Source organism: Enhydra lutris, unplaced genomic scaffold (genome assembly GCF_002288905.1).
Source record: "Enhydra lutris kenyoni isolate GAN:26980312 unplaced genomic scaffold, ASM228890v2 scaffoldscaffold45, whole genome shotgun sequence".
In the NCBI taxonomy this organism is placed as follows: Eukaryota; Metazoa; Chordata; class Mammalia; order Carnivora; family Mustelidae; genus Enhydra; species Enhydra lutris.
In genome coordinates, this window is record NW_019154129.1 from 14582554 (window position 1) to 14610327 (window position 27774).

At 55.5% G+C, this 27774-nt stretch overlaps 1 protein-coding gene across 1 annotated transcript in view; it reads left to right on the forward strand.

The window, feature by feature from the left end:
- LOC111156226 (intraflagellar transport 140) overlaps positions 1-27774 on the forward strand; it is a 73808-nt gene that overhangs the window by 14374 nt on the left and 31660 nt on the right. The window contains exons 10-19 of the mRNA XM_022516969.1: positions 1-107; positions 3114-3317; positions 3433-3505; positions 5089-5180; positions 13312-13439; positions 16220-16337; positions 18110-18240; positions 19573-19741; positions 21328-21459; positions 24608-24795. Of these exons, the coding sequence (XP_022372677.1) occupies positions 1-107; positions 3114-3317; positions 3433-3505; positions 5089-5180; positions 13312-13439; positions 16220-16337; positions 18110-18240; positions 19573-19741; positions 21328-21459; positions 24608-24795 (1342 nt within the window). The remainder of the gene's footprint in view (positions 108-3113; positions 3318-3432; positions 3506-5088; positions 5181-13311; positions 13440-16219; positions 16338-18109; positions 18241-19572; positions 19742-21327; positions 21460-24607; positions 24796-27774) is intronic.

The following is a 27774-nucleotide window of genomic DNA, read 5'->3' on the forward strand; positions in this document are numbered from 1 at the left end:
TGTGGAGAAAACTGCCAGGCCCCCAGAGCAGCCGAGCGGCAGAGGGCAAGGACAGGTGGACCCTTCAGAGCCCCACTGAGCTCGAAGGCAACATCACACAGATAAAGGTAGGAGCCACCAGGGCTCTGGGCGCTCTTGTCCTCTGCCCTACAAAAGTGGAGGACGTGATGAGCTTTGACCTGTGTCTGTCAGGTTTTGTCAGGTTGCAGCTAAAGACTAGACACAAATAACAATAACATAGTTCGAAAGGCCTTTGGGCTTTCAGACTTGCGGGTCTGGGATTGTGGGCGTGTACATACCCAACCCTTTATCTCTGGCCCCTCTCTGTCTACCCCGAGAGCAGCTTTATCGAGATCTGTAGCAAACCAGTTTTTCTTTTGTACAATCACGGCTTTGCACCCATCACCAACCTCTTAGACCACTGTCCGCGCCCGGAACGAAGGCCTGTGCGCGTCCGCAGTCGCTCCGCTCCCCACTCCTCTGCGCAGACGCTCCTCTACTTTCTGTCTCTGTGGATTTGCCTGCTGTGGGCACGTTGTAGAGACGGAAGCATAAACCTGTAGCTTTCTGTGTCTGGCCTCCGTCCCTGACATCGTGTTTTCCACCCGTGTGGCCACGCCTGACAACAGTGCCTTGCTTTTGCGGCAGAGCCGCTCCCGGGGCAGGGGCCGGCCGCCCTCCGCTGTCCTGCGCTCTGTCCACGGACGCTTGGGGTGTTGCCACATTTGGACTTTTGTGAACCCGGCTGCTGTGAATATTTGGCCACACGTTTCTGTGTGGACGTATGATGTCATTTCCCTTGAGCATATGCTTTTTTATCTATAAATCCTGTCTCGCCGGTGATGTTCTGTATTTGGGGAGATACTTCATCACACCTTCCGTTCCTTCCTTTGAATGTATTTGTAGTGGCTACTGTGAAGGCTTCAAGTGTTGGCTCTGACATCTCGGCCTTCTGGGCAATTTCTCTGACTTGCTTTCTCTTCCCGGGTTTATAGAATACTCTCCTGTTTTCCCTGGCTCCCGATTTTTTTGTTGCAAACCGGACACTTTAGGTAAAAAATTGTGTCAAGTGTGTGATAGTGACCCTCTTGCTGCCCTCGCCTCTAGGGCTTGTGGCCACGTTGGCTTATGTGCTTACTGACCAGCTGGAGCACTGCAGTGGCGTCTCTCTCCCCTGTGGTGGGAAGCCTCTGACATCACTCCTCGGAGGGCCGGCCTCGGGCATGCGGGTGGTCCCCGGGGACAGCAGTGGCTCCGGGCCTCCCTGTCTTCTCCCTGACCTGGTGAACGTTCTTTCTGCCTCTGTGGGTCCGCCTCCCCCGGCTCGCTGGCCCTGTTGTTTTCTGCAGTGACCCGGGGATTTGCTAGCCCCACAGTCCAGTCCTGTCAGATTTGGACAAGTGTGGCCTTAGAGCTCGGTGTTCAAGGTTTGTTTTGATGCGGGAAGGCTCCCACTAGGTATGCCCTTCTCCAGTTCCCTCTGGTCCGTGGTCGGGCCTGCCATTGAGCTTGTAGCTCTCGGGAAGGCTTCCGCCGCCTCCTGACACTCTCTTCAGGAACCCCATTCTCTTCCAGAGCATCCTTAGGCTTAGACTTACCCACATTGTGTTTCAAACTAAGTCACTTTCTTTGGGGGGCCCGTCAGAGCTCTCTCTTCCTACAGACTGCCTCTCCCCTTGGGGGAAAAGGTCCGAGTCACTGCTCCAGAGCTTGGGAGTGGTGGCCGCCTCTCGGAGCCTGTGTAGCGTGAGCCGGCGGGGGCCTGGGCTTGGGGGCCCGGCGTTCTTGGGCACCGCATGAGGCCAAGGGACCCCACCCTCGCAACGTGGAGTTGGGGGAATGAGAGGCTGTACCCCCAGCTGGGTGCGGACAGGGAGCTGAGCTCTTGGCCATGCCTGCCCAGGGGGAGCTCCTGCAGGCCGAGCTGGGAGGCAGGAGGCAGGGGCCTAGAAGCTCTGGTGCCATGGGCACTGCTGTTCTTACCAGATTTAGTAGGTTTTCCTGGGTAAGTGTTGCTTCATTTGCCTCACGCCTGATTTCCAGAGCACTAGACGGCTGTTTCCTCTTACTTTCCCCCAGTTCTGCCTGTTCGGGTCTCTGCCCTGCCGTCCAGGCGGCTCTCTCAGACCTGCTGTGTGTAACCCTCCCAGACCGAATCCACCTAATCCCACGAGTCCTGAAAGGAGTCCTGAAAGGGAGCTGTACCTAGGAAATCATTGGGGGCACCAGAGAGCACTGTGGGGGGCACCTTTAGCTCCGCATCTCAGCTCTGGACGAGTTAGTGAGTTATATATCTTAATTAGTTCAAATAAGTGACTAAAAAAATAGCGCCTAGTATCATCAGATCAGCAGAGAAAGTACGGCCTTCTCGGGTTTGAAGTAATAGGAAGAGCCGCACAAATTCCCCTAAAGGACGTGAAAGAGGAGCCGGGTACATGATGGCACGTGTGTGCTCCCTAAGAGACGCCTCAGTGGTACACGTGTTACTCCTTCCCAAGTGAGCATACAGATCTCGTGTACAGCTGGTAAAAATGATGACTTTTTTTTTTCTGGGAGAATTCAACAAAATAAAGTCCTCTGGGAGGAAACATGGCTGAGGAAAAAATGTATAGGAAATCAGAACATTTCTGTATCACAAACCAGAATATAGAGAATATGTCTCGACCCTATAGCAAGTAAAGCAGTGCATGCTCACTCAGGAATGGATAAACTTACCCGTGGAATGGAGTCGGAGACCCCAGAGCAGACGGAGATAGATGTGGGAGTTTGACATGGAATTATGAAAGTGGCATTGCACATCACCTGGGGAGAGCTGGGTAATTCAGTACATCCTGTCAACTCGCTGTCCACTTATAAAAAATAAACATCCCTAAGTTAAGAACTACTCAGAACAGACATATCAGCATCTGCCCATTGCATGCCGCTTGGGTGTCTGTATTTTAGAATTTTAGTAAACTGCATACTTTATGCTTGTAAGTTTTTACATCCATTTGCACAACGAGAAGGAGCAGCACTAGGATGATGGCTGACGGACACCTGTGTGTATCTCACTTTCCGGCCTGCCCCTGCCTCCTCCTGCTCCTCCTCCTGTCTCTGCGTCTGGCGGAACGCAGTGGGGCTCCCGGAAGAGCCTCCTGGCCGTGAACAACATCAGCTCTGTGGTGATCCTCCGCGAGCAGGCCATGTCCTCACACTTCCACCAGCAAGTGGCCGTGGTGCAGATGTCCCCAAGCTTACTCGCCGTGTCATTCCTGTCCACGGGGGTGACGCACAGCCTGCACACAGACATGCACGTCAGCGGGGTGTTCGCCACCAAGGTGACTGTGAGGGTGGCCTGGGCTTGACAAAAGGCCTGGCCGGTTGTCCGGGTCGTTCTGGGTGGTAAGGGGGGCACACAGTGGGTTGCTTTTTAATTTTTGTGATTCCTTTAAGGATGCCGTTGCTGTCTGGAATGGGAAACAGGTGGCGGTCTTCGAGCCTTCTGGAGCCACGTTACGGACTGCAGGTGGGAGTCTTATCCCCTGGGAGGGGGCTCACAGCACCCTGTTTTGTCTTCTGACCATCTGGGGGGGGGTGTTGGTGCCTGTGGTGGGGGCAGGGGCCTGGCACAGGGCCACCAGGAGCCCCTTGTGTCAGTCCTTATGCCTGTGCTCCGGCCCCGTGCCGCTGGGCATCACCCTACTGGGGCCAGCCAAGGTGGCTGAGAAGCCCTCCCGGGCGCCGGGACAATGAAACAGCTGGGAAATAAGGCTAAAGGGGCATTAACCCCCACAGTAGTTGCCAGGGAAGGGGCTGGTACACACCCAGCTTCTGAACTGGTTCCAGGCCAGGCAGAGCAGTGAGCCCCATGGCATCTTGCCCAAGGCCAGCCTCTGTCTGGAAGTTTGAGGACAGATCTCTAGAGGGGCCCCGTCAGCCTCCGCCTCCTGTCCCAGTGGGCCACCGTGACCCTCACTCTTCAGCACATGCCTGTGAGAGTGGCTGGGGGATGCTGGATCAGTGGCCACAAACCGGACAGACGTTTGCTGTCTCACAGCTGTAGAGGTCAGAAGTCCACACTCTGGTTCCCTAGGCCAGATCAAGGCTTCGACAGGCCGCTCTGCCTCCTGAGCTCTGGGAAGCCTGTCCCTTGCCCCTCTCTGTGTGCGGTGGCCGCCGGCCCTCCTCGGCCAGGTTGCATCATTCCACTCTCTACCTCCTTGTCACCGTGTTCCTGTCTAGTCTACCTCCCTCTTCCAGGAGCACTCACGGTTGCATTTAGGGCCCACCTGAGTAATCCAGGACAATCCCCCCCATCTCAAGATCTGCTCATCTTTGGCCATATACGAGCATTCACAGGTTCCAGGGACCAGAGCCTGATCGCTCCGGGGTCTCGTGCAGCCTACCGTGACACCCCCCCAGACGCGCCCCTCGCCAGCAGTCCTTCTGCACAGTTCTTCCATTTACCCACGCTGACCCCGCAGGCCTAGTCATCATGTGCCCCGGGGGGCTCCCACTGTGGATTTGTCGGAGAACCCCTTGTCTCCCAGGGGCTGTTTCTCCACTGGTGGTCACCCCTCGCCCCATCGTCCCTCCTTTTATACTCTAACACTTCATTGCGTAAAGTTTTCTTGTCACGTGTTTCTTGCTCTGCCTTGTATTATGCCCATGATTAATGTTTTCTCGCCCAGTGTAGACCCCCAGGGCCAGGCTGAACGTCTTGTCCCCTCAGTAGGACAGCACAGCAGGTGCTAAAGTGCTTCCTGTCGTGTGTGTGATCATGTCCCTGGCTGGATAAGAACCTGTCTAGAGACAGAGGCTAGGGCTTATGGCCTCCGGAGCCCCACTGAGAGGAGCAGAGGCCCCCCCCTAAAAACCTGTGCTGCCCCAGACCACACACGCAGTGCTAGTCAGATGGGAGAAGTGACTCATGACCAGGCCAGGGAGCCTGGGGCCGCGTCCCTGCACCTGCCCTGGGCCTGCACGCCATCCCTGTGCCTCTCGGCCTCGCTCTCCTCATCTACGGGACCCAGGAAACGTGGCCCTCACGACACCATCAGCACGCGTGGAGAGACGGGCCGCTGCCACATCACGTCCCTCTCGTCCTAGGAACCTTCCTGTGCGAGTCTCCAGTGTTAGCCATGTATGAGGACAATGTGTACACCGTGGAGCCAAACCGAGTTCAAGTTCGAACCTGGCAGGTAAATCGCTGCTCTGGGGCGAGCGGGCTTGGAGAGAAGAGCCCGAAAGGCCGTCTCTAAACCGAGCCAGAGCCGCTTACTGACTTCACGCAGCCAGCTCGCAGCCCCCCGCCAGCTGCTTGCTGGTCCCCCGGGGCTCTGGGCCAGCGGGTGCACCGGCTGCTGGCACCTGCGAGGTCAGGAGGCAGCCAGGCCTCTCGCAGTGAGGAGGACGATCACTGGATGCTGTGTGCTCCGGCTGGGAGAGGGGAGGCGTGTTTGCTGGAGTCAATGCCCATCCCCAGTGTCTATGAGCTCAGGACAGGCCTTTCCCTGCACGAGTCTGAGTGTGAGCCCAGGGGGGAGCAGCGTGGGCCTTGCAGGTAACCGGCTCGAACGCAGCCTCGCTCCCCTGGTGGCATGGAGCAGGAGGCCCCCGCCGGCCAGCATCCCCGAACCCCGCAGGAACTGGGGGGCTGATGGGGTGCGTTACTTTCCTGAGCCTGCCTTAACGAAGTACCACAGATGGGGGGCTTCAAGCAATACAAATTTATGTTCTCACAGTTTAGGAGATCAGACGTGCAAAATCCAGGTGTGGGCAGGGCTGGCTCCTGAGGTTTTGAGGACGCGTCCGTCCTAGGCTCTCCAGCCTCTGGCCATCGCTCCGTCTTTGCCTCTGCGCTAACCCGGCCTGCTCCTCGGGTGTGTGTCTGGTTTTCTGTACCATAAGGACACTTGTCCTTGCATTTAGGGCCGTCTTCATCCAGAATGATCTCCCCTTGAGAACCTTCATTACATCCGCCAAGACCTCTTTTCCAAATAAGGTCACATTCACAAGTTGCACTTGGCTATAGCTCTTGGGGGCCACCACCCAACCCAGTACATGCAGCAGAGCTCTGTGTCAAGGTCGGGAAGACCTTCACAGCCCTGGTTTCAGCTCTCCATGCCCTGCTTTGTCTGTCTCTGAGTTGTTCGCTAGGATCCAGCGTTCGGTTTCTGGAGGCTGCCGTACGCACATGCCGTGTCCTTGTCCCTCCGTGGGGTTCTTCCTGGTGGGCCTCACAATGGGTGGGAGGTGCCACTGGGGGAGGCCCTGGAGTAGAGGCCGCACGTGGGAAAGCAGCCCCCTGGGGGAAGGCGCTGGGGGGCAGGGGGGGTAGGCTGCTGGTCCCTTGAGGTCCTTGGCCTACTGGAGATGGGAGGAGAGCTGGAGGGAGGGAGGCCAGAGCCCGCTGCTGCTGACACTTGTCGGGGACTTCTGCTGGGGACATATCCCCAAGGCCGGGAGGGGCCGTATTAACAACCCATGAAGGGTGCATCTCTGTGAGCAAGGCGACCTGCAGGCCCTGAAGGGTCAGGGGGCGGACAATCCCCGGGGAAGCGGCTGTGAACCTTAAATGGGAAGCTGCCAGTTATTGTACCAGCAACAGTGGGTTTATCCGGGAGTAGGGGAGAATTGCAGTCTGGGATGAGCGAGCTACCCCCACCTCCAATAGGTCGAGGACCTCCAGGGGCCAGCATCCTACCCCCCGCTGCCCCCCACAGCACCTTCCCCCAGGGGGCCACTTCCCAGCAAGCTACAGCAAAATCGCCCCAAGCCTGCGGGACCCAGGAGAGGCGCTCTTCTGTGGGGGCGGATGGGCTGCTGTGAACCGAAGGTCCGCCGGAGTGAGCTGGGCGCTGCAGGCCTAGTGGCTTCTCGCCGGCTGGGCTGCTGCTGGGGGAGGAGCACCCCTTCCTTCCTCCTGCTGGGAGAGCGCCGGTGAGCCTTGAACAACTCTCACCTTGAACAACTCGGAGGCAGGGGTGCCGACCCCCGTGCAGTCAAAACTCTATGTGTAACTGGACTCCCCGAAAACCTGGAGACTGGACTCTACAGACAGCGCAGCCGGGGAGCACACATTTCGTCCGTTCCTTATAGTCTGTACCGCGCTCTGACGACAGAACAAAACTGGAGGAAAGAAAAGTCACAGGGAAGAGAACTACCTTCACAGTACTGCACCGTATCCAGAAAGAACGTCTGCGCGTAAGCATGTGAATGGACAGCACAGCTCAAACCCCTGATGGGCCAGAGGTCCCGCCGCTGCGCCCACTTGCATGGGGGGGGTCTCTGCCCGCTGGGTCGGTGCCGGGCTTGTCGCGGTGGTGCCGAGCGTGCCCCCTGCTGGTCGCCTGGCTCCGCTTTCTAAATGAGGTTTCCCTTTATTAGGTTTCCCATTTCCCTTTTTTGATCGAGATCATTCTTTGAAAGCATCACGGATCAAATCAGGTTTTCCATACTTAGTGGCGTTGTCCCTCAGTGCCAGGAAGGACTTTTCCATGTTGTCGTGTCCTGCTTCGGAGGCAAAGCGCATAGCTTGATCCAGACCACTTAGGGCCACATTTGAGTAACAACAAGGGTCAGGAGAGAGAAAAATCTCAGGTAGTCCAAGCGAAAATGTGTATCTTTCCAATGCTGTAAGCCTTAGCATCTCCTTGTTGTGGACTCCATTTTTATTCTAAAGTTTGAAGAGGTAACAAAAAATAAACCTTAAAATAGTGGTACGGAACAGTAAGTAACATGATAATTGTGTGATGGACCAGAGCCAGGTGGGAGGGTAGCCAACCGGAATATTTCCCACTCAACTTACTCCAGCGTAGGCGACATAGGTGAGAAGGGTCTGTCTGTGAATCAAGCCCGGAGTCGTGTACGCCTCCAGCAGCCGTGAGAGCAGGGCGGTGGCAGCTGCCAGAGCGCGCCGGAAGAGCTGAGCGCGTTTGCCAGGATCGGTGCAAGTGTTGAAAGGAAGCAGTAGATGGCAAACTCTTCGCAAAACAGCAGAACTTCCAAGACATCTTAAAACCGTACTGTTATTTCAAGAGAACTCTGTGGAACCAGACGCATTCTCAGTAATACAGATAGAAAGTCGTGAATTCAGACACCATGACTTTGGATGGTAGTTCTTTTTTTTCTTTTGAAGATTTTATTTATTTATTTGACAGACAGAGATCACAAGTAGGCAGAGAGAGAGAGAGAGAGAAGCAGGCTCCCTGCTGAGCAGAGCCCGACTTGGGGCTCGATCCCAGGACCCTGAGATCATGACCTGAGCCAAAGGCAGAGGCTTAACCCACTGAGCCACCCAGGTGCCCCTTGGATGGTAGTTCTGATGAGAGAAAGACTTTTGTAAATTCTGAACCTTCTCACCCTTCAGGAAAAACAAGTGAAAGATGACGGTCGCAGAATAGCAATGAGGCTCTTACTGAAAGGCCGTAGACGGGACGGGTTCCCTGTCTCTGAAGGGCTTGGGGAATGCAGACAAGAGCCTCTCTCTCCACAAAACAGAGAGAAGCAGCAGCAGTGAGGAAAAGGCACGCAGCCTGGGCTGCACATCTGGCGAAAGCGGGCTCGTCAGATGTCGTCTGCTTCGGTTCCAGGAAATCTGGGCCTTCCAGTCACCAGAGGGCGTGCGGGGCCAGGCAGGGCTTGCAGCCTTTGGAGACGTGTCCCGCAAACCCAGGAGTCCACTCCCTGTGGTTTGGCAGCGCACAGATTGGTGCCCAGTAGCTGATGAGAACCTTTCCAGCAAGGATGAAGAGAATCTCTCTGGAGGCATCTTTTCTAGCAGACGAAACTGCATGCTGTGAGGTTGATTAAAGCCCTGTCTCCCGGGAGCGCACTATGGACAGATGGCGCTACTGAAACATGGTTATCTTTAATGCAGGAGGTCAGGCCGTTACGATACTTTACGGTACGATCCCTTTATCAACAGTGGGTCGAGGAGACAGGGCCACGTGCCCTGGAACATCCTGTGCCTAACTCAGAGCATGAGAGGCCTTCGCAAGGGGGTGGATCTGAAATTCAGGACCAAGAGCAGCGCGGCTTTGGGCCAAGCAGCTGGAGGGTCTACACTCGCGTTACGGAGTGAGTGTGGATAGTGCCGCTGGTGCATTCCGCTAACCCGACTGGGACTGGCGTGTGCACCCTGAGTGCTGGAAAACCCGCCAGATGGGACAGACCCACTGAAGCACTCACCTGGGAGAATGGGCTCCCTGATCATTGTGTAGTTTGAGGGAGTTCCCGGGGCGGGGGGGGGGAGTAATGTTTTCTGATAGAATTTTAGCCACAGAAGAAGCAGTGGCCTGTTTACAAGGGGAAACTTCAGTCCACTGAGAAAGTGTATAGACGGTGACCAAAACACTTACATCAAAGAGATGGGGAAGTTTTATGAAACCCATTTGGTTTTTTTAGAAAGATTTTATTATTTTTTATTTGACGGAGATCACAGGTAGGCAGAGGCAGGCAGAGAGAGAGGGGGAAGCAGGCTCCCCGCTGAGCAGAGAACCCAATGCGGGGCTCTATCCAGGACCCTGAGATCATCACCTGAGCCAAAGGCAGAGGCTTAACCCGCTGAGCCACCCAGGTGCCCCTGTGAAATCCATTTGTATCAATAGGTTTCTCTGGATTATACTTTGGACAGGTGGGACAAGTGAGGTGGCACTTTTTGTGGCCTCATTAACATTTCCCAGCCGTGTGTGTTCGTGAATGCTGCCATTTTGTCAGTAAACCAGTGGTTTTCACACACACAGGGTGGTAAATAGTGGGATGCTGGCGTTTCTGGTGGGGCCAGATTATAACTCGGTCCAAACCACAATTCTCTTTAGTTCACAGTTGTTAGATTTCCACCATTGTCTTTCTTTTCTGGGGCCAACTGTTGGGCATCTCTTGGTCAGCTTTTCTAAATTGTCATTTGAAAGAATATCCCTTTGGAAAATGACAGCAGTCTAGCTATCGGTCTCCATGACAGCAGCATTTTTGGTGGAAATATCAGTGCTGTGGTTTTCTTTGGCCTCCAGAGAGTCAAGTCCTGAATGCCCAGGAACCTTAATGGCCAGAGCGGCTGGCAAAAGTGCAGCCTCGAGGGGCATCTGGGTGGCACAGTCCGCGAAGCTTCCAACTCCATGACCTCGGTTCAGGTCATGATCTCAGGGTGGAGGGATCAAGCCCCATGCTGAGCTCTGCACTTAGCACAGAGTCTGCTTAAAGATTCCCTCTCTCCCTCTGCCCCTCTCCCTGCTCTCTGTCTCTCAAAAAAAAAAAAAAAAAAAAAAGTATGACATCTAAAAAATTTTGGATATAGGAGTCATCTTAAATTTTATCCCCTTTGAAGCTAAGGAAACCTTGTTGCTTCCTTGATATCCCCAGATCGTGGGCTACCCCAGAGGCCTAGATGGCCAGTATAAATGCGTTCAGCTTTGCCCCGGCTGACGTGCAAGCTCAAGTACGGGCACGCAGTGGCCTGTTGGGCAGCGGTCACTGGCAAGGAGGTGCTGCCTCGATGTCCTCACAGGGAGTGGCGCCAGCAGACCCAGCACAATATTTAAACATTGTCTTCCTTCAAATACAAATCATCAGAAGCCGTGAAAATGAGCATGGGATAGAGGAGTGGCCCGTAAATTGTTCTGGGGAGCCCGGGGTGATCTGGCAGCGCTCAGCAGTCCTGAGGAGTTCCATTCGCGTCCGGATGTGGCCCTTGTTCTGAGATCAGATGCGCAAAGCCTCGAGCCCGAGGTCGAGCCGCTGCAGGTTTTCTCCGGAGACTCGTCTCTTTGAGGGCGGAAGTCTGAGCGGGGGCGCGTTGTGTCCCGCGTGCAGGTTTGTGCAGCGGGAACAAAGCAAGTCTTCCACCCGTTGTCACAACCTAGAGTCTGCAAAAGCTGTCTGTCTTCCAGATCAGCTTTCCAGCTTTGTGAAAAGAAGTGTGCTCGGAGAGACACCGGGACACTGCTGGCCGTGCTATCAACTGGAGCCCTGAAGCTGCGGCAGGGGTCCGCTGTGCTGAAGTTTCCGCACGATCGGCCGCCTGGAGTGCGGGAGCGGTGGAACAAGGGGGCTGAAGGATAACAGTCACTGCTCACAGGCCCTCAGCAGACCTCTGTCCCCAGCCACAGGTTTTTCTCAGAGGTCAAACAGGGATCTTACAGGGCCTAGTTTAGGGGATAATGAGTCCCTGAGCGGTGTAATCTGTTGTGGGTCTGAGGTCTTGAAGGCCAGGCCTTATTTGTAGGGTGCTGTTCTGGGGAGAAGTTTTGGGGGATCGTTTGAATCTTGATGGGAGGTGCACTGCGGAGTCTGCCAATGTGAGTTGAGGACTTTGCTTAGAAGGACACTGAAAAAAGAAGAAAAAGGGAAAAAGAAAGAGGACAGTGGCCCATCCAATAGGGACAATTAACCAAGCAAGCCTGGAAACCCAAGGAGGGCGTGAGAAGCTGGGAGGCGGTTGTGACGACAAGTCCGTTGGAGTGCGCGGGACTTCCAAGAATGGCGGCTTCTCGGGGCTGGGCTGCTGCTGGGGCCGGAGGAAAGCTTCCTTCCTCCTGTCCGGTCTCTAACTGGCCGGGAGCGGCCGTGCCGAGATTGCCCCCTGCTGGCCGCCTTCGTTCATTTTAAAGGACATTTCCTTTTATTAATTTTCGCCGGGATAGGAACATGCTGAGAAAGCAGGACGGACCTACTCGGAAAGGAAGAGCTGCCTGCTGGGAAGAGGGAGAATGGCCTGCTGGGAAATATGGTGGCGGCCAAGCATCCTGGTTGTCTGGCCATGAGGGCCTCTGACAACAAGTGGCCTGGAGTTAAGTCTTGTAAATTTTTTAACTGAACCATCCAGCATGTGTGCGGCCGCTAACGGTAACTCTCGGGTTTTGGGAGCCTGGACCGCATCTCTCCGGACCCTTCTCCCGAACAGGGTGCTCCTGAGGACGTAGACACACAAACCACGGTTGTTGCCGCTGCGTTGAGATGATGCTAGACGGCCGCTGTGCACCTTCCAGCCCTCTAGCGGGACTTCTGTCCGGGCAGGGAGGTGGAGCGCCACTCATCCCCGGAGTTTTATGCCTTTTTGGGCAGTGACGGTTGGGCACGCCCTGGGGGGCTCACTTATGGGGCTGGCACTGGTGGAGGCGGAGGCGGTGGGAGATGAGGCAGGAGGGCCAGCGGGCTAGACTGAAGGCCCTCGCCTCCAAGACAGTGGGGGTTGTGAAGCCTGGAGTGACGGTCACGAGCATTCTGGCTTGTTTCTTGGTTTTGTGTGATTTTCTCCTAGAAGATAACTCTTGTGTCTGTGTAGTGGGAAAGCCTGGGGGTGCTGGCCCACAGTGAGGTCAGTTAGGAGGGGCCACCAGTAAGGTGTGGAGACCCGGAGCCAGGCAGAGGCCAGAGCAGAGGGAAGAGGCCGTGGTTGGGGACTGGTGAGCAGGTGAATGGCAGGTAGTTGCAGAGAGAGCCTCATAGGTTCCCAGAGCCGGTTCCAGCGTGGTGGGGGGCAGGGCTCCCCAGATACCACAGCATTCCCAGAATTCCCCTCAGTTGTGACACTGTCCACCCAGAGACAGCGTCAGCCCCACAGGTGAGGGGCTCAGCCCCACCGACTGCCCCCACCCCCTGCCCAGACGCCAGTCCTGAGTCCTGTGCTTCTGATCCCAGCGCGCAAAGTGGAGGGTCCCTCCTCCTCAGGTTCTTCCAGTGGGCCAGAGTGGCTCACGTCGCTCAGGGACACATTTACTGGTTTACTGAGGCAGGGGATAAAGGAAATGGATCAAGAGTCTGAGGAGGAGAGGCACGGGCGAGGTCTGGGGAGGGCACAGAGCTCCCAGGCCTCCCCAGGCGCCACTCCCCCACACCTCCGGTGGTCAGCTACCCGGAAGCTTTCCGAACCCAGTCCTTTTGGGTTTTCATGGAGCTTGATTGCGTAGTCGTGACTGACTAAATCGTTGGCCATTGGTGATTGATTCAACCTTGAGGGGGTGACCTGTCCCCTCCCTGGAGGTTGGGGTGGGACCGAGAGTTGAACCATCTGATCGGTGGTTGGTTGTCCTGGCAGCTGCCCCACGCTTGGGCGAAGACCCAAAGTCCCCTTTGGTAACAGAACAGAAGACACCGCTGTGGCCCTTATCCTGGGAAATTCCAAGGGTTTTAGCAGCTGTGAGCACCGGACACCCCTGATCTTCCTCATATAGCGTTAGAATCTGCAAGGCGCTGGGTGCACCCCGGGCCATCAGTAAGCACTGAGTGTCTTGGTGTGGTGTGCACAGGGTCACCTGTGAGTAATGTTCAGGATCAGACGTGAGAGGCTGCGCAGGCTGCTTTCCTCAATCCTCATCCTTTCCTTTTTCTCAGGGGACCGTGAAACAGCTCTTACTGTTCTCCGAGGCGGAGGGGAACCCCTGCTTCCTTGACGTCTGTGGAAATTTCCTGGTTGTGGGGACAGACCTGGCTCACTTTAAAAGCTTTGATCTTTCCCGAAGGTACAATTTTTGTCTAAAAGTACAGGCCTACTTGGAGGTACTGTAGGTTTGGTTTCAGACCACTGTGGTAGAGCAAATATGGCCATAAAGTGAGTCAGAGGAATTTTCTGGTTTCCCAGTACATATGAAAGTTATGTTTATCCTCTGCTGCACAGTAACATTGTGTCCAAAAAATGCCCATGCTTTAATTAGAAATTCATGTTTTTGCTAAACCACGCTACCCATCATGCAAACTCTCAGCACACTGTCAGCACGGATCACAGGTCACCGTAACAAATACAACAATCACGAGAAGGTTCGAGTTGATGCAAACATGACTGAGATGTGACAGAGACACCAAGTGAGGAAATGCTGCTGGAAAAATGGCACTGACATGCTCAACACAGCTTGTCATAGACTTCAGTTTGATAAAAAAAAAAAAAATGTATGTGCACTAAAGTGAGGGAAGCCTGCGCACATTTTAAAAATTAGGAGACAGAGAGGTGTGTAGAAAATGGATAGGAGCTGGAACCTCACCCTCTCGTTCCACTAATTGTTTTTCATGACACCGAATTTTTTGTAACACATTATGTTTTGGCATAAATCCTTTTTAAAAAATATTTATTTATCTACTTATTGGAGAAAGAGTGAGAAAGCAAAAGAGGGGAGGGGCAGAGGGTGCGGGAGAGCGCGCCTCCCAAGCAGCTGCACGCGGGGCTCCATCTCAGGACCCTGAGGTTGTGACCTGAGCTGAAATCAAGAGTTGGACCCTTAACCGACAGAGCCACCCAGGCGCCCCTTGGCATAAATTCCTGGTCTTTGTATCCTGGGGGAGGGGGCAAACGGGACCACGGTTGAGCACATAGAGCACAGGGTAGTTTTTAGGTGGTAAAATTTTCTATGTGGTTGTCAGAGCCTGTGGAACCTTATAGCACGTAGTGAGCCTAAAATGTATGCCAAGTTCAGAAGTCTTTTCTGGAATCCCAGGATGGAACACAGGACGGGAAGGAACACTGCGAGTGTGCCAGAAACGTGCAAAACGGTCTCCCTGCTTTGGGGATCGGAGGCGTGTTGACACTGTTGGCCTAGGGTCGCACACAGAGCTGCCTTGCAGTCTGCAGTGGACCCTCCCCTGACCCTGGCCTTGGGACGACCAGCCCGCACCGGCGTTCAGGTGCAGAGGCGAAGGACTGGGTAGCTGGTGCAGGTTTTGTGAGCCGGGACTTTGCCGTTGGGAGGAGGTGACAAGTAAGCAGGGGGAGGAGGCGAGAGCCGCCGCATGGTGATGGGTTGAGTGAAAGTCACGTTTAGCTTAAGACAGACTCAGCCGGGTCAGATACCCCTACATCCAGCAGTCCGCATGCATGTCCTGGGTGTGTGCAGCAGCCGAGAGGCTGCAAGCGCACCTGGCTGCAGGTCTCCACGGCATCCTCCGTCAGGAGGACCGGGCTCCTTGGAGACATCATGGGACTGAGGCAAGACATGTGCCCGTGAGCCTGGGGTCTGGGAAACTGTCCCAGCCCAGAAGAGCCAAAGGAGACAAGACTGTGAAATGTCATGTGGGTCCTGGGCTCCAACGACAGAGGATGTTAGGGAAACACGGAGGAAGTGGGACTTCCGTGAGAACAATCGAGATGAGCCTCTGCTGTCCAGCCAGTACTTCTTGGAGCAGCAACCAGCTAGAGCCGGTAACGCGGGCTGCTCACCTGCGGCTCTGTGCTCCCATCGCTGCGGCATATGCGACAACAGCCGGTTCTGGCAGGACCAACGGGGGGGACAGGCGGGGTACAGAGCAGCTGCTTTTCGTGTCAGAAGAGTGGGGGAGGGTGAATATTTAATTTGTTCAGTAAACCTAGGAACTTTAAAAATTCACCCAGACAAATCTTGAATCATTATGTTTACACCTGGAAGTAATACAATGTTATTGTCAATTATACCTCAATTTAAAAATTTTATTTTAGGGGCGACCAGGTGGCTCAGTCATTAAGCGTCTGCCTTCGGCTCAGATCATGGTCCCATTGTCCTGGGATTGAGCTCCACGTTGGGCTCCCTGCTCAGTGCAAAGCCTGCTTCTCCCTCTCCAACTCCCCCAACTTGCGTTCCCTCTCTTGCTGTGTTAAATAAATAAAATCTTTAAAATAATAATATATTTTTATTTTATTATGTTTTAAAGATTTCATTTATTTATTTATTTATTTGGGAGAAGGGGGGAGCTTGAGCAGGAGAAGAGGCAGAGGGAGGAGCAGGTTCTCTGTGGAGCAGGAGCCCAATGTGGTGCTTGATCCCAAGACTCTGGGATCATGACCTGAACCGAAGGCAGATGCCTCCCCAACTAAGCCACCCAAGCACCCCTCAATTTAAAAATTTTAAAAGTTTAGGGGCACCTGGGTGGCTCAGTGGGTTGGACCTCTGCCTTCGGCTCAGGTCATGATCTCAGGGTTCTGGGATCAAGTCCTGCATCGGGTTCTCTGCTCGGCGGGGAGTCTGCTTCCCCCTCTCTCTCTGCCTGCCCCTCTGCCTGCTTGTGATCTCTGTCTGTCAAGTAAATAAATAAAATATTTTTTAAAGAATTTTTTAAAGTTTAAGCTTGCCCTGTGTTCTGAGCTGGCCCCCCTCCCGGGTGTCCAGACCCCCAGAGCAAGCACGCCTCGGCCTTCGAGGAGCCCCGAGTTCTGTGAATGAAGTTTTCCAGTCACTCAAAGAGCCGGTCCTGGCACCCTGAGCTGCCCGCATGCGGGGAGGGTGGATGGCCGAGGGACGGGCTTGTGCTTTGCCCTGAGACCCTTGTGTCCCCCCTGCAGGGAGGCGAAGGTGCACTGCGGTGACAAGAACCTGGCGGCACTGATCCCGGGCGCCGTGGCCGTGGCCTCGCTCAGGTGTAACGCCAGCGGCAGCAAGATCAGCATCCTGCTCAACAAGGTGGGCGGCGTCGGCAGTGGCCATCCCAGGACCACCGTGTTACTGGTTGCCCTCATGGACCGGGCACTGTGGGCACCGGCCAGTGGTTAAGCAGGAGAGCTCGGCCCCTCCCCATGGCTGAACAGACACCCATCTGAGAATGAATCAACCTGCTCTGTGGCGCTGGGCAAGCCACCAATCGGGAGGCTTCCTGAGGACCGTGACCCCATTGCACAAGCCACTGGCAGAGGCACCGAGAGTGCGAGGGGATGGCAGAGCCTGGCCTGGCCAAGGACTGGGTGTCCCCAGTGGCAGGGGCGAGGCCGAGGCTGGCACGGTCGGTGGGCCGTCATGCAGGAGCCAGCCTTGGCGCAGGGCTGAGGCAGGAGAGTGAGGAAGCAGCTTTCTCAGATTGCTTCTCAGTGTGGGGGTGTGCGCACATCCCCTGGGTGCCTGCCGCAGCCATCCCGAGGATCGGGATCGGCTGGTTCCAGCCCTCGCAGCAGTGTGGAGGTGGAGGGGAACCTGGTGAGGGCCGTCTGCGGGGCTGATGGGGCGTCCTGTCTCGGTGGCGAGTTTGAGGCATCAGAGGGCAGCAAGTGGCCTGTAAAGACAAGCTTGAGTCTCAGAAGGGCAGTCTGGCTGGAAATGGGGGATCTCAGGAGGAAAAGAGCAGCCCTGCCAGCCCGAGCACCAAGACCAGACATGTGGAGGACGGTCGCCGCATCCTGGGTGGACGGTCACTGATGCAGGCAGCTGGATGGCGGTGCCCGAGCACACGTGCACCAGAGCAGAAGCGGGGCGTGCAGGGGAAGGGAGAAAGCACCCCAGGATGGGGCACCGTCTCCGTGGTGCTGGGGGTGAATGCAGGGCAGGAGTGGGGACGGCACAGGGGCGACTGGCCGCGCAGGCCGCTTCTCCGGAGCACAGTGACACTGAGCGTTAAGAACGCCTCTCCTTGCGCTGGAATTCTTGCCCGTGGTAAAAGAAAAAATGACAAAAAGAAGTTCAGGTAGCACAAGGGAGCTGCTGGGAAAATCAGCTGCCGCCCGCCCCCGCCGACACTCCCATGGGGGTGGGGAGACACTCCCATGGGGGTGGGGAGCACCGGGAGTGGAGGGTCTGGATTCTCACAGGCAGGGTCTGGGGCCGGAGGCCACGCGCCTTCAGCATCGCTGACGCGTCTCCGGTCTGGCGCTCATCTTTGCTTTTGCTGACTGTGTCACTAGAAGCACGTTCATAGGTTCTCAAACCTATTGATAATTTTGCGATTTTTCTGTTGCTGTCAACCTTACAGTATCCTCTTCTGTCTGAAATTTTGACAAATTCATTTTTTTTACCTTTCTTAAGTACTCAGGCCCTCTTAGCATTCTGTCATCTTCTAGAATAAAGCCTTGCACGGTCTACCTGAATTCTTGGCGTCCGTTGCCCCAGCAACCAGGCTGGTTCCCTCTTTTGTTTTTGTCACCTGCATGAGAACTGTTTTTTTGGGACCCCAACTCCCCCATGTCCCTGTGGTCAGTCCACCTCAGCGAAGATGACGTCACTCCAGTCAGCACTGACCACAGCTGGATAGCGGGAGTCGGGCCTTCACGACGCATTAGGATTTGTTTTCAGTGCTTGGAAATTACAAAGTAGTGATTGAGCAGTGGTCTCAGTGGGATGAAAGTAAGTTGATGTCCACGTTAGGAATGCCAGAGTGGCGGGTGGGTCGTGGACACGACGCTTGTTCTCAAATCTGTGGCGTGTCAGCCCGGCGGTACTGTGAGCTCCGTTTTTTTCTCTTCCCCCAGGCGGACAACAGCCCCGACTCCAAAATCTGTTTCTATGATGTGGAAATGGACACAGTGACCATCCTTGACCTCAAGACGGGGCAGATTGATCAGAGGGAGACGTTGTCCCTCAACGGCCAAGAGACCAAGAAGTAAGACTGTGGTCTGGGAGGGTTTTATGGGAAATGGTGACACTGCTGTTGAGTCACTGGTCAGCTCCCGGGAAGGTTGCTGAGTTGTGCTCCAGAGCTCGGGGACCCCGGTAGTTACCAGGGCCCCAAACAGGAGGGACACCCAGTATGCCCGGGCCATTGGGATGGACTTGAGCCTCTGAGGTCCTGGAATTAACCTGGAAGAACCGGGCTTCCGGAAGGCAGTGGTGGCCAGGGCCGAGTCTCAGGGAGGGCGTGGCGGTCACTCAGCTGCCAGCGCCTGGGAAGGGAGGGCATCTGCGTGGGTCGACATCATATTTCTAGAGAAATAGCGGGCACTCTTCAGGAGTTCATGGTCATCATTCCTTCTGCCACAGGGAATGTCCACCCTGCTCTGCAGAGGGCTCCCGTTTGGTTCTGTAGGAAGGGACGCCCAAGAGCCGCGGGCGCTGCTCCGGGCACGGGGTGGATGCTGAGACCAGTGCTGCACCGAGCACGCGGAAGCAGAGTGCACAGCTGGCCTTGCCGGAGCCCTCTCCTTTTGCTCTGTCACAGCCCCCGCCTCCTGGCCCAGCTCAAATACTTTTCCAGAACCTTCTTTCTCCTGGTGGCTTAAACTGACCACTGCTGGTGGTCCCACCTGGACACCCCAGCCCACTTCTCCCCAGCCTTGCTCTGTTCTCGGGCTCCAGATGTCCGCAGGAACTGGTTGCCATCACTGGAGCGCCATTCCCCAGAAGCTGTTCTTGTCTGCCCTGCTCACTCTTCGTGGTCACCTGGTCTGAAACCTCCCAGCTGACCTTTCCCACAGTCCCCTGTCTGTGACTCATCCCGTGTTCCTTGTTTGAGCTGTCTTAGACTTGCCCTCCACCCTCCACCTCTGAGCCACATCCGGCCCATCCTGTCACTTATCCAGAGGCGGTGGGACAGTGCGCAGCCTCCCCCCAGACGCCTGTCCTCTTCTGAGATCCGACCCTTCCTTTGCCTCCAGACACAGCTCGTCTGTGGACAGCACTGCAGCGCCTGGGCCCCGGAACGTCCCATCGCCCCGGCAGCCCACGCGGCCGGAGCCCCCCGTGGCGGCGGCTGCAGACCCAAAGCAGCGCTCCCTGGCGAGACTCCGCGGGGCCTCTCGACCGGCTCACTTCCGTCTGGGTGTCCCCAGGCAGGCTGCGCACAGCGTGCTGGGTAGAGGGGCTCCGGAGCCAGCCGCCTAGGCCGTGCCCGCCGGCCTGCGGACGCCGACCCGGGTCCCTGGCACGCGCTTCCAGAGGCCGCGAACTCGGGTGCTCCTCTCGGCTCTCAGGACTCTGGCCGGGCCTTCTCTTGCAGGAGCCACGCCTTCGTGGATGAGAAGCTGACGGATCTCATCCCCGTGAACCATTTCTGGGACCAGAGCGAGCCCAGGCTGTTTGTGTGCGAGGCCGTGCGCGAGGCGCCAGGAGACCAGCAGCAGCCCGGGGACAAGAAGCAACCTACTGAGGACAGTCCCAGCCCCACGGTATGGTGGCTGCGCCGCCTTTGTATCTATCACAGGGGGCTCGGGGGGGCTCATGATCCTCCCGATGTGCTTTATGGGGAAGTTAGGGGGCGGTTGGTGCCTGGAGCAGAGTGCCACCTTGAGGCCGCGTGGCCTGCGTCCCCCTCTGGGTTGGCGCGGCCCTCTCTGTCTGGTCTCACTCACACTGTCCTGTTTCGGTTTTCCTGTTACGTCGAGTGTGGCGTAATTCTCTCTGGGACCCAGCCCGCTACCGAAAGGGTTATGGAGCTAAGCCGTGGTGGGGGCCTGTCCTGGGTCTAAGTCAGCCGACTGTCGCTCTTCGCACCAACGGGGCTGATTCCCACTGCATTGGCTTCCTTGCCTGTTCCCTGGCTTCCACCCTGACCGGACTCCCCGGCTCTGCGGGGCATGCCTCCCCCAGGAGGGCCCAGGATTCCAACACTGTCCAGACTCGTGCTGTTGGAACGTCTGTGCTCCCTGGGAAAGCCCAGCAGCCGGCTGGGCCTCCCGCAATGGTCTTGTTCCAGAGGGGTCCATAGTAGGTTCCCAGTACGTCAGCAAGGGCAGCTGGCCCGCTCGCACTGGCCAGCTTATCTACCTACCACAGGGTGGGAGGAGCAGGGGCCCCAGGATTGTCAGCAGTCAGTGTCCATGCCCCGAGACTTTCGGAAGCAGATACGATTCTTGGCTCTGAAACGCCGAGTGGTACAACGCACAGAGCTGGCGTCTTTGGCATCTCGCTCTGGAAGTGAGAGGCAGACACATGCCCGTTTTCTCCCGGGAGAGGGTGTCGACCCCAGGCGAGTGAGGAGGGCGCTGATCTCCCGTGAAAGGCACTTACCGGCACACTGGTCGGAGACTCTGTAGGGCTCCTGTGAAGATGATGAGAAAGTGTGGGAACCGGCACAGCGAGGAAAAGCTGCGGCTCCCTCAACCTCCCACTGTTCCGGTCGGGCATGTTCCATTCACGCGGACGGTGCTGCTGCCCCAGGTCGCGTGCAGCGGGACCCAGCCGAGCCCCCGGCCTCTCAGCTCCGTGTCCCTTCTCCCTTCAAAGCAGAGAAGAGAATCTTTCTGCTCTTGTTGGTGTTTTTAAAGATCGGTTTATTTATTTTTAGAGAGAGCACATGAGCAGGGGAAGGGAGGGGGGAGAGAATCTCGAGCAGACTCCCCCTCTGAGTGGGGAGCCCCATGCGGGGCTCTGTCTCATCACCCCGAGATCATGACCTGAGCCGAAATCAAGAGGCGAAGGCTCAGCCGACAGAGCCCCCAGGCACCGCCACTATTGCGGATTTTTAAACGAGAGTCAAGGAACTGAACAGAAAAACCTGGAAGCAGAGTTCTTTAGTTTCATTCACCAACTGCGATGGGAAGGATTAGCTTTTGCGGCAAGAAAATGCATGTGTGTGAAGGGCCTAGCCGCTCTCAGGCCGCACCAGGCTCATCCTTCCAGAAGGGGGAGTGGATTATCTGTGTACCACCGTGTTCACCGGCTCCTCCTTTTCTCTCTGTTGTGTGTAAACATCCTAAACATGAAAATAGGAATTAGATGCCGAACTACAAACAACAGTTTCCCTCTCTCGCAGGCAGAGGTGATGATTCTGTCCTTCTTCGTGACGGAGGAGCACGGCTTCTTGCTCCAGGATAGCTTCCCCCGGCCTCCCGCCTACCAGAATCTTCTGGGGATCGAAGTGCCTCATTATTACTTCACGAGAAAGGTGGGAGCCCCACGAGCACAGGGCCGTGTTCTCAGGTCCTCCTCCCCTGTTGGGCAGGGGTCTACGGGGAGCCGCCAGGGTACCCCGGCTCCCCTCCCGTTAAGTGAAGTGAACCATCTGCTCTCATTCGTTCCCTAGAAGTCCAGCAGTTAGGAGGTTTCTGGGTCAGGAAACTTACAGGACTTGGCTTTGCCGTCAGGACAGAGTAGGGCTGAGGTGGAGGGTCCAGGATCTCCGGGCTCAGGGCCAACGACGGTGCAGACCCACACAGTCCCAGCCCAGGTGGCGGTCCTCTCAGGAGGGCACACACTTGTGTTTACTGGTGACAGATCGGGTTGTTAGCAGCACACGTGTGCACACTCCCAGCTCAGCTGTTTTGGATAAGTTCTTGGCCTTCTCTGGGCTTGGCCTCCTCGTCGCCCCGACCCCTAGAACCGTGAGCGTCCCACGGCAAGGCTGCTGGGTGCCGCAGCTCCGTCCGCACGGCCTGCCTTCCTTCCCTCAGTGTAAACCGTCCGTGCTGTCACGACGTTGCCACAGCTCCTCCTCACTTGGTGCTCTTGGTCGTTTCCGTTTCTCCTCGAGTTGAGGGCTCAAAAGGTGGTGAAAGCACTTACGGTCCTTTCTGTGACGTTTCCCCGTTACTTTCCCATCACGGACTGCGGTTTACTCCATATGCTGACAGGCCTCCTTTCTCCCCTCCTTTCCGCCTCCGTCCACCCAGCTCCTGGTCCCAGAGAGCAGGTGTGTGTGGCGCGGCTCCGAGTGCCACTCCCCACCTGCCATCTGTCCCCCAGACTTTGCCGTGTTCCCAGGGTCTGTTTTACTTTACTCTAAGCTGCACTTGTCCGCCCACTGGTCCTGTCTGCTTGCGTGCCTCGGTCACCGGGCGTGTTGGGGACCACGGTCCACGGCAGCCCCTGGGGGGGAGCAGCACAGCCGTGTCGCACCACGAGCCCCCACCTGGCTCCAACTGTGGCACAAGCAGCCCGTCACCCGGTGTTTGTGACGCAGGGAGTTTGTTCACCTGGGCTGGCGATATAGGAAGTCTTCCCAGTTTTTGTTCTGTTTTAAGGATTTTATTTATTTATTTATTTATTTTTAAGATTTTTATTTATTTATTTGTCAGAGAGAGAGAGAGAGAGAGAGAGCACGAGCACAGGCAGACAGAGTGGCAGGCAGAGGGAGAAGCAGGCTCCCCACAGAACAAGGAGCCCGATGCGGGACTCGATCCCAGGACGCTGGGATCATGACCTGAGCCGAAGGCAGCTGCTTAACCAACTGAGCCACCCAGGCATCCTCAAGGATTTTATTTATTTGACAGACAGATCACAAGTAGGCAGAGAGGCAGGCAGAGAGGAGGAAGCAGGCTCCCTGCTGAGCAGAGAGCCCAAAGCAGGGCTCTATCCCAGGACCCTGGGATCATGACCTGAGCTGAAGGCAGAGGCTTTAACCCCCTGAGCCACTCAGGTGCCCCGGAAGTCTTCCCAATTTGACCTCTGACATGGCGGTAACAGATGGCTGTGAAGCATTGTGTTTCTTTAATGCCGCGCTTCTTCAGATTACCCGTCTGTATTCAAGGCCCTCAGCACGGGTTCGGGGGCTCCCCACCTGCACACTCGAGGTGTGGATGTGAGTCTGATCCCCACCAGGGCCCCAGCTCTGTGTCACCTCACAGAGGTGAGGCTCCGAATCGTGGGCAGCGGTGAGTGCATGTGGCAGGTGACCCACAGGCTGTCCTGTTTGTGTGAGAATTCCCAAGCGCGGTCGCAGCGGGCATGTTCCAGTCAGAACTCAGCATCAGACGGAACTCAGGCCTCTGCCCTGTGCTTTGTGCGTACATCTTCTGGAAGTTCCCACTCCGTGCAAGCTCTGCAGCACTCAGCTTCCTCCTGACATGACCCGAACTGTGCTCCTCCGTGAGCCCTAGATTCGAGCCACCCAGACGGTGGGCTGCCCCGGGTCTGCTCTATGCCTGGAAGAGTCTTTTTTTTTTTTTTTTTTTTTAAGATTTTATTTATTTGACAGACAGAGATCACAAGCAGGCAGAGAGACAGGCAGAGAGAGAGGAGGAAGCAGGCTCCCCGCCGAGCAGGGAGCCTGATGTGGGGCTCGATCCCAGGACCCTGGGATCATGACCCGAGCCGAAGGCAGAGGCTTTAACCCACTGAGCCACCCAGGTGCCCCCTATGCCTGGAAGAGTCTTGCCATCCACACCTGGGTCTGACAGATCCTCCCCGTGTTTGAAGGCCCAGGTCAAGTGCCCCCCGACAAGCTGACATGGGGGACCGCAGGTGAACGGCAGAGGGAGAAGTGAGATGGGGGCCGCTGAGAACTGAGAAAGAGGCAGGGCTCACACAGCAGCAGCGGGAATGAGATCAGGATTCCTGGGCCAAATTCCGCCGTGGTGAGGGGTTCCCCCAGAGCACCCTGCAAGTCTCAGCTGCCACTCAGATACCTTCTGGGTGCTGGACAATTCAACTCAACTCTTTTTTTTTCCTTTTTCTTTCTTTCTTTCTTTCTTTTTCTTTTTTTTTTTTACTGAAGTACAGTTGATGTCTGATGTTGTATTAGCTCCAGGTGTACAACATATGACTTAACACTTCTGTCCACAGCCTTGTGCTCAACATGACAAGCTCAGTCCTGACACCGTCCACCCACAGACAGCGGCAGGCCCCACGGATTAGGGGCTCGGCCCCACCCAACCGCCCCCACCCCAGACGCCAGGCCCCGGTCCTGTGCTTCTGATCACAGGCCACAGAGCAGAGGCTTCCTTGTCCTCTGGCACACTACGAATCCAAGTTATTGTTTTAGAAGATTCTACCTGGAATCATATTGCCATCACTTAATTTTAAGACTGTGCCCAGGTGGGTCATGGAACGCCTTCCTAGGGCAGAACAGACCTGGGAGGCAGGCATCTGCATAATCTTTTCATAACTATTGAGAAGGTGGCATTAGCGAGCAGCTCTGATGACCTTGAGCGCCCTCAGACTCGCACTGCGTTTAGCAGGTCTGTGGCTGGGCGTCCACACCTGCCACGTCCATGCTTGCAGGCAGACCCGACACTGACGCAGCTCTCAAGGCAGAGACTTAGCATAGGCATTTGCTTTCCATGAGCTGATGACCAACGGTGGCCTTTGTCATTCAGCCAGGAGAAGCAGACAGAGAAGAGCAGGGGGACTCAGGGTGCCCGTGCGTGGGCAGAAGACCCCTACGAGACTTCGTAGGGCTGGAGGACTGCGATAAGGCCACGCGGGACGCCATGCTTCACTTCAGTCTGTTCGTCACCGTTGGGGACATGGATGAAGCCTTCAAGTCTATCAAACTCATCAAAAGGTGAGGACTCCGCTCCCAGAGGTGTCAGGGGGATGTGCGTGGCTCTGGGGTCTGTCTTTAGGGCTCTCTCCCTTTCCCAGTGAGGTTTTGAGGATCAGTAACCCTTCTGTGACTGTGTCATGGCATATCTCATGGTTTGTCACCCACGGAAACGCCGCCACACTTGGGGATGCTGGGACCCCCCCGGCGCGCTGTCACAGAGCAGGTTTATTATGGCAGCACAAGGGGGTGCACGGAGCAGGTGAGCCCAGCTCGCCTCTACGGGGCTCCTGGGCTCTTGGGCTGCTGTTAGCTTGCTTTTTTTTTTTTTTTTTTAAGATTTTATTTATTTATTTGACAAGGAAAGACGCAGCAAGAGAGAGGGAACACGAGCAGGGGGAGTGGGAGAGGGAGGAGCAGGCTGCCTGCTGAGCAGGGAGCCCGATGCGGGGCTCGATCCCAGGACCCTGGGGTCAGGACCTGAGCCAAAGGCAGATAAACGACTGAGCCACCCAGATGCTCCTACTAGCTTGCTTTACCAGAAAGTGTTCACTGTTCTTCCTAGTCGAAAGTTCTGCAGTTGCTAACTATTTGTAATGCCTGTTCCTCTGGGAATAAGTGCTACCAGACAGGAAGGTTTGAATAACAAACACTCGAAACAGTATAGTGAAGATGCAATTAATGTTGCTGTAAAAGAAATTTTTTTAAAAGAAAGTTTTTAAAGATTGTTTTTTGAAAGATTTTTATTTGAGAGAGAGAGAATGAGTAGGGGTGGGGCAGAGGGAGAAGCTGGAGCCTGATGCAGGACTCGATCCCAGGACCGCGAGATCATGACCTGACTAAAGGCAGACGCTTAACCGAGCCACCCAGGCGCCCCTGTTTATTTATTTTAGACGGAGAGAGAAAAAGCACGCGTGAGCATGGGAGAGGGAGAGGGAAACCAGACTCCCCACTCAGTGCGGAGCCACACGCGGGTCAAATCCCAGGACCCTGGAGCTCACTGCCTGAGCCGAAACCAAGAGCTCAACTGACTGTGCCACCCAGACACCCGTTTTCTAAAAGAAATTCTTGCTCAAGGGCCGTCTGCAAGTAGCCTCCTGTCTATACCTGAGAGAATTCAGCAGTTCTCAAGAGTATTTGGCAGGTTTTGGGGCGCCTGGGTGGCTCAGTGGGTTAAAGCCTCTGCCTTCGGCTCAGGTCATGATCCCAGGGTTCTGGGATCAAGCCCCGCATCAGGCTCTCTGCTCTGCAGGGAGCCTGCTTCCTCCTCTCTCTCTCTGCCTGCCTCTCTGCCTACTTGTGATCTCTGTCTGTCAAATAAATAAATAAAATATTTAAAAAAAAAAGAGTATTTGGCAGGTTTTAATCTCCAAAGGATAGGAAAATTATTGCAGAATGAAACTAAAATGGGAAAAAAAGATGAAAAATTCAAGTCACCTGAAACAGGCCCCCCTCCAGGCCCGCCATAGAATACCCCACAGCGAAGGTTTCTGTAACGTAGAAGCACCTTTCAAAATAGCACACGAGCCCTAGTCCCTTGTCTAATTTCTAATACAGCGAGGCCAGACTTTGTGACGGAAGAGCCTTTTGCACACTGGCTGTGGATGTGCATGAAGAGCGTACTTGGTTTGGGGGGTGAACCGGAGTCTGGAGGGCACGGACCAGCCTTGCTCTGGTCACCTGTCACTTAATATAAACACAGTCACAGACCGTGATCGACCACAGGGTCAACTTGAATACTTCCACATACCCTTACAGGCTTGTATGTGTAATAGAGTAAAGCTGTAGATCTTAAATATTTTATTGTTTTTTTGGAAGACTATTATTTTTAGCATGTGATTTGGGGTCGGGGGGAGTCCTTTGCGGACAGTAGCTCCGAGGTTCGAGGAAGGTCAGACTTGAATGTTGCCATGAGTGTGCTGGTATCAGACATGATCTGGTTATTTTTACAGTGTGTGATGAGTTTATTATAAATGGTCAGGCTATATGCTTTTTTGGTCATTCTCAATTGCTTTTTTTGGTTTTTTAAAGATTTTATTTATTTGAGAGCGAGAGCAAGGGGAGAGAGAGCAAGAGGAGGGGGGAGAGGAGGAAGCCAGCTTCCCGCCAAACAAGGAACCTAATGCGGGACTCCATCCTGGGACCCTGAGATCATGACCTGAGCCAAAGGCAGACGCTTAACTGACTGAGCCCCGCAGGCGCCCCTGCTTTATGTTTTCTAAAGCACCAACCCCAATCCACTGTTTGTTCTTCCTGGAGACAAACCGCACGCTCATCTCCACACTCTCTGGAAGGTCGAAAGCAGCAAGGCCGAACGTTTCTTAGCGGGAGGCAGCCTCATGTCGGGGAGGCAGCCAGCTGGCCTAGGGCGGACCCGGCTTTGCATGCTACCTCGGCCCGTGTCAGTGTCCTAGGAATCGCCGCCACCAGGTGGCGCGGGGTGAAGCAGTGCAGTGTCCAGGGGGCGCCCGGGGAGGTGCGGGCGGCAGATGGTCCTTGCAGGTGTGGCCAGCCAGTCTGGGGTTCTCGGGGGTGGCGCCAGGTCTGAACCCCTCCCATGCAGCTTTGATGTTTTCTGTTCCGCCTGGGGTGTTAGCGCTGATTCACCTCGCCCAGATGTAGGACCGGGGTTGTTTGGAATCAGTGTGGTATCGTCAAGGCCATCAGTAGCCCACCCGGCATCTGGCTGAAGCTAGGGTGAAGACTTTTGTAGGGAAAAACCTAAAGCAATCTCTGTGAATTGTCTTTTAAACAGATAGACCTTTTTCTCCCTCTTACTCTGCCAATTGTTGGTCTGCCGTCTCACAGCCACAGAGCTTGATCTGTGACATGGGCTCGGAGACTCGGGTGAATGGCGGTGTGAGCAAGGGCCCACAGCTGTGTTCCCGCCAGGTCCTGAAAACGTTCCAAGCCTTCTCTTGCCGCCAACCCACAAAAATGACAGAAAAATCGACCAACTTCTTTTCACCCACGTGGCAGTACAGCGGCTAAAACACAAGT